At 36.6% G+C, this 10,360-nt stretch overlaps 1 protein-coding gene across 3 annotated transcripts in view; it reads left to right on the forward strand.

The window, feature by feature from the left end:
- Positions 1 to 10,360, forward strand: part of TXNDC11 (thioredoxin domain containing 11) — a 105,642-nt gene that overhangs the window by 93,264 nt on the left and 2,018 nt on the right. For all 3 annotated transcript variants that reach the window (XM_050966420.1, XM_050966421.1, XM_050966422.1), the window contains one exon: positions 152 to 232. In XM_050966420.1, coding sequence (XP_050822377.1) covers positions 152 to 232 — 81 coding nt within the window. The remainder of the gene's footprint in view (positions 1 to 151; positions 233 to 10,360) is intronic.

Consider the following 10,360-nt stretch of genomic DNA (forward strand, 5'->3'; position numbering starts at 1 on the left):
TGCATTTAGGCATGTTTTCTCTTGTGACCTCTAATTTCCCTCCAAAATAAACAACAAAACAAAATGGATATTTCAGAAGCAAAAGTAATAGATGGAATGTTCAGCTGCATCTTTATCAGTTTATTTTTTCTTTTTGTTTTGTTTTTAACAGAATTGATGTCACTCAAAATGACCTTCCATGGGAATTTATGACGGATCGTCTCCCAACCATTTTGTTTTTCCCTTATAACAGGTAATGTCATTTCTTTCTCTTAAAGTTTGTTTGTTTTTTTTCCATTTCTTGGAGTTTGAAAAATGAATCTGGTTACATGCCTAAGAGGAGAGGAAAGCCAAACAGCAATTCATTACCATGTATTCATCATTATTACCAATGCACTTTCTAAAACAGACATGCGGACGAATGATGGTTTTCTGAAAGTGAGTTAAATTATAGCCCAAGTGTTGTTATTTTATAGTTTGTCAGTATTTATTTGTAAACAGCAATATGTTTTACTTACCTGATTTCCTCATATAATTTCCCCTCTCGTTTGGTTGTGCAGCAGTTCTTTTGGCATTATCAGAATTGACTAGTGAGTGAGAACTGGAGGGAAGGGAGTGACAGAAAAAGAGACATGGTTAAAAAAGAGACTGTGAGAGATGTCAGAGGATCACACAATGGGCTCTTGAAGTAAGAGGCAAGACTTCTTGCCAGTTTTCTATCAGAAAAAGTTAAAATAGGCCTGGGCTGAGGCAAAGGGTCAAGCTCTTTCCGAGTTAAACTAATCCATACGTCTTATCTCTTAATAAGCTAATTTTAAAAAATAAATAAACGAAGTTAAAAATAGGCAAGAATTTAAAAGCTAAATGAAAATAGAAAGTTGTCTTGAATTTATATTAAAAATGCTAACAGGCAAAAGTTAAAAATAAAAGCAATAAAAGTCAAGGAGTTGGAAGTTAAAGGGAAACTCATTGTATCCTCTGTCGTAATGGTTTCCTCTGGCCTTAAAACATCTGTGACTCTTTTACCCTACTCCTTGGTGTCAATGATTATATTGTAAGTTGTTTGGGGAAGTTTCTTATGTTTGTAAAGTACATGGAATCTTCCTAAATAGTAACAGTTTAATGTCTGGTGGAATTGAAGGCTTCTCATTTCACCCAGACAGAGCCTTCTGAACCATCATTGGTTAAAATCTCCTTCAGCAAGGAACCATGGTTAAAACTGTTTTGAAATTGTACTGGTCTTTAATATGAGATTGTCATGTTTGCATATGATGAGTCAAATGAGAAACAAGATTTTGCAAATATTAACCATATTCTTGTATTTTTTTTTCTGCAGTGTTTGTTAAAGCTAAGTTTTATTTCAACCTATGAATATATCAAACACTGTGCTACAGGTCAAGGGAAAACCGCATATGTTAACCAAGTTACATCATGTAGTAATTTACAGAGTAAACTGTCAGTGGTTGGTGAAAGATTTTCTCATGCAAACTGCATTTAATATTTCACAAAACACTTTGATACAAGTGCAATATTTTTTCAAAGTTTTAAATAATGTTTTGGGGAAATATCAATTACTTCCTTTATCACCAGGATCTTTAATGTTACTGGTTCTGTTTCTCTTTTACCCGTAGCAATGAACAATCACACCACACTGCACTGCTCTAACTTACATTGCAGAAAATGTTAGTATTGCAAAGCACCTTTTTTTTCAGTCTGACTCATTAGCAAATCATTGACCTTTCATAAGGGAAGAGCTAACTTCTGAATTAAATGTAACACATCTTCGCTGCATGAAGAGTGGTACTTCTTGATTTAAAAATAAATTTTTAGTAGATTTAAGACCTCCATAGCAGAATGATGATAAAATTTCCAAAGCAAAATGTCAGGAAGACTAGGAAATGTAAATATTGATAAGGGGAACTGCTTCTAAAAAAGACTAAAAATACTAGTCTATGGTGGTTTCATTTATCCAGATAGACAAAAAAAAACAACCAAAAAACAAACAAACATTGTAGAACCACCAAGAAATGAACAAGGAAAACAACATTTCAGGCAGTATTAGCATAATATAATATGATATACAGAATAATCTTGGGTTCTGTGAAAAAAGAGTGCCACACTTTTGTATGGTTTTTGAGGAAACACAATGAAGAAAATGTGCTTGGTCATTTTTTTCAAGGTTTTCTTCTTATCTTAACTCTTCTGGGTTTGAAGGGATTTATGGTTTGGGTTATCACAAATAGTAAACCTTCTTTCACTTTTAGGAAACGTTATTCTCTTTCATCTTCAGAAATAAAGTTGGGAATCGCTCATTTTATTGAATTTAGATGCTCAGAAAAATATATGTGTAAATTTCAGAGTACACTGTAGATTAGTGGGTTGTTTTTTTTAAACAATGTGTGTATAGGCAGAGATCCTAAAGTTACCTTTAATTGCAATCAAAATTAAAATCAAATTTAAAGTTCTGCTTAGAAGAGTGTGTGTGTGTGGGGGGGTCTTTCATTGTAGCAATCAACCAGTTAAACTTCTGAGTTCATGTTGTATTATACAGAATTGTATGAAAATACAGGGGTGCGGTGGGGGTTCTGTTACCATTTGAATGACTGTTTCAACAAACGGGGAAAAAAACCCAGAACTTTATGTTCCTAGAATTTGTTATGGCCATGAGTGGACTCCTGTATGAAATTCACTGTGGACAATGGCAAGCAGCTTTAATGTACTGCTTCACTGGTCAGATACTGTAGAAATGGGTATTGCGGAAAAATTTTAAGTGGCCACTGTGTCACAAAAATATATGACATTGTTTCTGTGGATTTTTAAGCAAGTGCTTTAAACTCCGTTCCATGATCAAAAACTAAATATGTACTGTACAGAGCATATTGAGGAACTTTTTTGGGGGGGGTTGTTTGGTCATATTAGTTTATCACAGTATTAATATTTTTCCTGATATTTGAAACACTTTGGGGGAAACCATGTTTGTATATTGGCTGAGATTTATTACAAGCCAATTAAATTAGTTTTATTTCTGTTGATTTTGAAGACAAATCAATTAAACACTCATTCATTCCTTTCCCAGCATAGTTTTGCAAACTTGTTTCTGAACAGGTCTCCTGTGTCTAAGTGGCTATAACAGAAAAAGACATTTTAAACAGATGTGCCATTTGGACTTCGATACGTTTGGAGTCTGAGAGGACAAAGACCCGAGAGGATTGATTGCTTTTCTAGTGTATTTCATGTTCTTTTTCTATTTGTCTTCTTATTGTAAAGCAATATCCAAAGACACATTTTTCTTTAAGAAAAATAAAGTTCACACTTGGAGTTGAGAGTAAAGTTAACATTTCTTCAAGTAGATTTTAAAAAGAATATTGTCAAGCTTGTTAGACCTAAGAACTGGCTTGCCATGATATTGGGGCCATATTGAAAATTGTGTTCTCTGGATTATTTTAAATTTATTTATTTTTTGCATTAAATATTCCACATTGCCTTGTGTAAAATTTTGCGTGACTCCCATTTTAAGAGTCAGTTTCAGTTTTTTTCATTTTTTTTTAACTTTGCCAAACTAACCATTTGGGCTAAGATTTTACATGCTGGCTGTGCAAGTTGGGCTGAATTTTTTTGAAAATTTCAGCTAAAATGGTTTAGCTGTTTCCAATACTGGGCTAGAGATAAATATGTGGATTGCCCATATTTAAAAAAAAATCTGTCAATCTTTTCTTAGAACAGCTCTAGTGCCCCTCTTCCTTCTTCTCCCCTCCCCAATGCTTGAAGCAGGGACTTGACATTTGATGGGAAGTGGTTTTAGTGTCAGGGATATGCCTTTTGTCATCTCCATGAAAATCTGCATATATTTGTCCAAGCTGTAAACTCAAGTCATAAAAGAGGCAGGGATCCTGTGGCAAAACTAGTATGCAATCATGTGCTTAAAAACTCTTATTATGAATATGCACACAGGAAGTGAATTAAGGTTGCACGGTGCTTGAGTTTGCAACCTTAATATTCTTTTAATGTAGTTTTTTTGTGTGCAATTATTTTAAAAGTAGATTTTTAGACTTTTAGTGAACTTACTCGTGACTTAAATGGTATTGAACCAACCCGTGCCCATGTGCTCTGTCATCTGATAGCAATTTCTGTCATAAGGTGTGAGTCTTGTCTTATTTTTCTTTTACCTAGTCTTACTAATCTGCTGCTATGTTTGCCTTCCTGCTCCCTCCCTCTCATTGTTTAATTGCTTGTCTTTCCTCTCTTCTCTCTGCTCTGTTTTCTTCCTAATGCTATTATCTGGTGTGTATTTTTAAAAACCAATCTTAGATGGTTATGTTGGAGCCCATCACCATAATATCTAAGCAGTCCTTTATCTTTTAGGCTCATGGTTTAGTAAAACGTGACTTTTTCCCTCACTGTGTTTCTATCAACAACAGTTTAGCGTTTGTGATGTGCACCGATGGGTGTGTGTTTGTGTGTGTGTAAAGAAATGGTTGTGATGTAATAAATGGTCATTATTATATCTGAGCAAATTTTGTCTTTATGTAGATTCCATATTTCTGCCAAATCATGACAAGCTGCATTAATTTGTGTGCTCTTGTAGTTAGCAATTGAGAAACACAAGACTACGAGTATAGAAGTGACTTGTCTGATCATGAGACATTTGTAGGGGAAAAGAACCTTATCCATGTCATTACTTGTTTACTCTTTCAAGAATAGCTTAGCTTTGAACAGGAACTTCATTTGGCACAGGTTTTTGGACCATTAGTAAAAGGGGATCATATTGCTTTTCCTACTTGAAATGGAACAAACAGAAGCTGCCATAAATTAAATGAAGTAGACAAACAATGTAATGTAATATGAATGTTCCGTACGTCAATAAATTAGAATATTTTCCAGGATTTCATAGAGAGTATCTTTTGAGGCAGCAGTGCGCTTAATAGGTCAACATAAGTACATACTCTTCCCTCTTCCCTATGTATAAACAACTAAAGCAGCCCAGGAAGCATTGTTTTAGATTTAGGCCTGGGCTACACTAGCGGGGGGCGGAAGGGGGAGGGTTCGAACTAAGATACACAACTTCAGCTATGCTATTCACGTAGTTGAAGTCAAAGTATCTTAGTTTGACTTACCTGGCCATCCTCATGGCAGCGAGTTGACTGCTGTGGCTCCCCCATCGACTCCACTTACGCTTCCTGCCGAGGTGGAGTATAGGCATCGATTCGCAGATCGATTTATCGCATCCAGACGAGATGCGATAAATCGATCCCTGATACATCGAACACTACCCACCGATCCGGCCGGTAGTATAGATGTACCCTTAGATGATTTGGAAGGGTGTTTGGAGTTGGTAGTTTTGTCCGTTTTTACAGAAGTGATAGCAGTACCTTTGTGAGGCATTAGGTACTACAGTTAGATCTGTGAATAGGTGGAATATAGGGCATCCCATTCTGACCAGATTTTCTCATTTCCTCTCCAGCCAGGAAACAGTCTAGTGTATTTTTCAACCCTCATCTCATTCTTTTCTTTCTGTGGCTTTTCTGCTCCAGTTTGGAGGTATGCCTTTTAGTCCTTTTGGGTAACCTCAGATATTGGTCAGCTTTTTAATGGTGTTACTGATTGATCGAGAGTCAGCTACCACTATGATGTACTGATCTGGCTTTGTCCTCTTATCTTCATTGTTTTTCTCAGGTATTATATTGGGAGACTAACATACATTCATCCTATGCTTAGCTAATTGGCCTTATTGCTGCATAGAGGATATATAGAGTTTTTGAGCTAAGAGTTCATGTCAGTTTTCTCTAGATTTTTTCTCTTAAACAGGAGCCAAAAAGCATAAGCAGCTTTGCTAAGTAAGGGTCAAATTCTCAGTCCTTAATTGAACAGAATACTCACTGAAATAGATAGGAGTCTTGGTAGATGACAGATTTTCGGCCATAATGAATTGTTTTTGTGCTCCATCATCATGATTCTAGAGATTAATTTAGGCATGGAAACTGGCCACTTTATTTTATTTTATTTTTTTTGGACAGCTATGTCTTTGTCACCAACTTGCATGATCTTGGCGTTCAGAACAGTGAATTTTGTGTGCTTCACTGCTGAGTCTTTAAATAAGGAAAGCTGCAGATTTTAGCTTCTGTATTTTATGGTAATAGGACTTTTATCCTTAGTTCATCAAAACTCCCATTAACTTCAGTGGGAACTTTGCTTGATTCACCAAAGTCTAAGCATGATAATGTTTTTGCAGTTTGATTCTTTCATGGATTAGGCAGCTAAATAGAATTAAAAGAGTTTTTCACTGTTTTGTTTCACAGAACTATATAAGGATAATAGTCCTATCATTTAGTCATCTTTTAAACATCCACTTCTGTTGTTTTTATTTCCTAGTCTGAAAGGTATATTGTGCGGACTGATTCAATACCAGGACTGGGCTACAGTGTTGTATCTTTCTTCTTTCGGAATAGTCCATTTTGGGTGCATTCCGCATGTAATGCTTTTACCCATCTCACTTTGATTCACTCACAGCCAGGCTCTCCCTCTCAATACTTCCTCAGGGTGATCAATACAAGTTTATCCAATTTGATGGGTCACACTGTGTGCCTAGTACATGCTGTAAAGCCTGTTACTGATTTGGCAAACAAAGGAACTTTGTAGAAAAGAGTGCAGCTGGTGCTTTTCAACAAATCCCTGAATTTGGACTGAGGGATTATGATCACGGTTGGAGTTGCTGCATATACAAATTGTTTCTCTATCCAGTGAAGTTCTGCAGCATAAGATAGCGAGTCCCATACCCAGTTTTCCTCAACAACTTTAACATTGTCTCACTAAATCTCAGATTTGTATCTAATAAACAAACAGGAGTTTGCTGGTTAATATATAAAAGTGTTCCCCAGGCTTAATAGTTGTCTTAAACACAGATATTCCTGATTAGAATTGTGGAAATATGACAGTTTCCCACTAATTTCCAGTAGGTGGTAACAAGTTTTTTTAATCTGGAAACTGCATAGGATGAGATCTAGTATAAGAGGGAAAGTACATTTTGGATTGGATGAAGTTTTTCCTTTGTTACCTCACTTAGAGTTGAATTAAGGCAAACTTGTATAAAACCAGTTACCTCTATTCAGAAAAATCATTGTTCTATAGTAAGAGATATTTTATCTTCACCGTATTAAAGGTGAAAAAGCTTGGGGGGAGGGGAGGAAGGTGTATATTATTTTTCCATTCAAAAATGTTTCTTTAGATACTAAAACCCACAAATTACTTCAGCATTTTTATTAACTGTGTAAAATTGTAACCTACTATATAACCCTTTAAACTGGGTCTGTTTTGAACTGAACTGTGCCATTTTGTTGGGTACCTGCAATTTAAAAACCCACCCGAGGAAAACGCAGTATGGTTATGATTGTTGTTGAGCATTTGCAAGTGTGGTTTTCTATTAAAATGACATACAGGACTGAATACTGCATATTCTAGTAATCTGCTTAGGGCAAGGATAAGAGTAGGAGAGAATCTTTCTTTCCCTTCAGCTGAAGTGCAATAACATTTGCTTTTAAACAGAAGGTTTTCCCTGCTCATTAACATGGTGGAATAGGGCCTTGCTACATTTCATACACTATGTTTTAAAATAGAAGGTTTGAGTGGTAGCTTCTGTAAATCTGTGGCTGCAGAAAACTAAATAAATAAAGAAACCCTCTTTCTTCATTAATATTGCCCTGCCACAGGATTCTGGCCACGGTCATCAGTGGTTTGGACAACTAGATCTTAAAACTCAAATTCTTAAAAAGCAGAAAAGAAAAATCTCAGATTTTCTTTAGAGGGACATTTAATCTGGTTCCTCCATTATAAAGTAAGGAGTCAGTATTTTATGACTGTTGTTGAACTGGTTTCTTAACACATCAGAGTAACTAAGTTTTCTGCCCTCCTGCATTACCCTCTAAATAAAGGAAAACTTATTCTTCCTGACATTTAACCCTTTTTTTATGGTACCCTACATATTTGTTTAATATCCACCAGAAAAGGATTACTACACAATTGTTTTGTGGTTGAAGGGCATTACACAACCATTTCCTTTACAAAAGCTGGGTTAGCATTTTGTTCCCTTTCATAAATCTGAAAGGGGGAGGGGGCTGGCTACTTGTGACTTGTTCTAGAGTTAAGGAAATTAAAACAGCTTTCAAAAAGCTTCCCTGTTATTTACCTGTTTAGAACTTGACAAACTGCTCAACCAGGAGAAAATATGATCGTTGTAAACTCAGGCCCAAATTCTGGTCCTCTACCCTCAAATGCAGGCAGATACCCTAGATTTGGATTGTATGCTTCTGAGGCCCAAGTTCTGCTCATTCATACCTGTGCTTTTATTCTAAGCCCCGAAAGGTGCTTAATGTTTCCTTTCAAGAAGAATTTAAATAGGAAGGCACTTACGCTTTCATTCAAAAACAAAATGAGGCACTGAGGGAAGTGTGGAGATAAAAACAGCTCTTCCATGCTGGGTCATTTCCATTCTGAGCTCAACACACACACAAAATCAAGTTCTTCACTATGAGATAATCAATAAGAGGTTATGATTTTATAAGCTTTTCACTGAACTTATTGAGGTTGCGTCTCGAGGTCGGCTCTTTCAGGGAAACCAGTCAGAAATAGTGCTACAGACCAGCTGTTTATCTGTACCTACCAGGGCTAAGCTTCAAGTTGTGTTTTTCTTGTAGAAGTCAGGCATAGGATAGTACTACAGGAAATCAGAGATGGAGCATCATCTCTGTGTTCCTTGGATTGGCTGTAGTACCACTACATGGGTGAATGTTGGGGAAAAATGTAAAAGCATCAAAGTGAGCAATAAGTTTGAATAGTTGAAGCTGAGCAGCAATGCACACTGAAAAGGGGTAATTCTGATGCACTTAAAGAATCTCCATTTGTTACTGTGCTATGGGGCAGTATTTGTCTGCTATCTCACTCACCAGTTAAGTTTTTGCTTTGTTAGCGTTCAGTCTTTCAGATTGAATACTGGCTTATACTTCATAGCAGGGTCTCAACCTAAGCCTGAGCTTTAGGAGCATGTTTACCTCTCTCATGGAATGGAAGAGGCAATGATTCATTTTTCTTCCCTAGGAATACTCACTTCAGAAACAAGGGTTGGAAGTTTTCTGGTAGCATGTATACTCCACTTACTGATTTGGCAAATGAACATTGCATCATAAAGTGTACTATAATGTTTTCCCTGGAACTGAGTTGTCAAATTGGTGTTTCTGCAGCAGGAAACTTTGACACAAACTACACAACTTCTGCTGCTTTGGAAGGAGGATTTTAATTTATTACCAATTATGATGCCTTTATTGAGCAGGCAGTTCTCAGTCAGAGTTCAGATTTGCTATAGCGCTGTGTGTTTGTAAAGCACTAAGCCTTTGGAAATATTGAATCAGAAAAGCCTTGTCCTCTAGAAATAGCTCTATTTGCTGTCTTAGATACAATGGCCTAGTGTATAAATTCAGTTTCCAAAAAAAATTGCAAACACTGATTGTAAACTAAATGTCATGGGGTGTGCCTTAGGTACAGTGAAACTAAAGGATTTTTTTCCATCTTAGATTTTCATAAATGAAGGACCAAGGACTAGGTTTCACTACTTTGATAACATTGAGCTAGGAGGCTTATACTTCTGTCAGAATTGTTTAAGCAGAATGAAGGTTGCCTTTAGATGTAAGATATATTATCAGCTTGTAGGATACTCAGGCTTTTTTTTTTAACTGCACCTGCAAATTAAATGTCAACACTACTGCCCTTCCCCCTGTACGTAAGAGTCACCTCTTCAGCCCCATTTCCTGAGAAGCATGTAGTATTTAAGCCCTACAGTTTACCTTGAGGGTTGTTAAAGGTGGGCTTTTCTGAACTAAAATGGGTAAGCAAAGAGCAAAAGCAAGTTCAAGAGCAGAGAAACATCATTTCCCCCCTCAAACTAGTCTAGGGAGTCTTAGTAACCTTAGCCGATCAACTGAGGGGCTAGAGTACAACAAATGAGGTAGCCCCTTTACTATAGGCAGGATTCCAATTACTAGAAAACAGATCAATACTGTCTTGAATTATAGACATGTAATCTGCCTGCCACTGTAGTCCATGGACCAGTTATAAAATGCTCCAGCAATGGTTTGCTTGCTGAATGATCAGCCACTAAGCCATACTGAATTAAGTGATGTCTGAGTGGTGTCGGTGGTGATAGATGCTAGATAAGTGGCTTTCAAAAAAGTGGCCAATTCTGACAGAGTGGGGATAGATCTACTGTAATCCATTATAAGTTTGGGCCTCAACATTTTGAAGTAGTGATGGAAAAATTAGTTCCCATCCTGGTGTGTACAGTAAGTCTTAAATTTTGCTTGCAACACTACTGAATCTAAGCTTCCAGAATCGTATG

The sequence above is a fragment of the Gopherus flavomarginatus genome, chromosome 9 (genome assembly GCF_025201925.1).
Source record: "Gopherus flavomarginatus isolate rGopFla2 chromosome 9, rGopFla2.mat.asm, whole genome shotgun sequence".
In the NCBI taxonomy this organism is placed as follows: domain Eukaryota; kingdom Metazoa; phylum Chordata; order Testudines; family Testudinidae; genus Gopherus; species Gopherus flavomarginatus.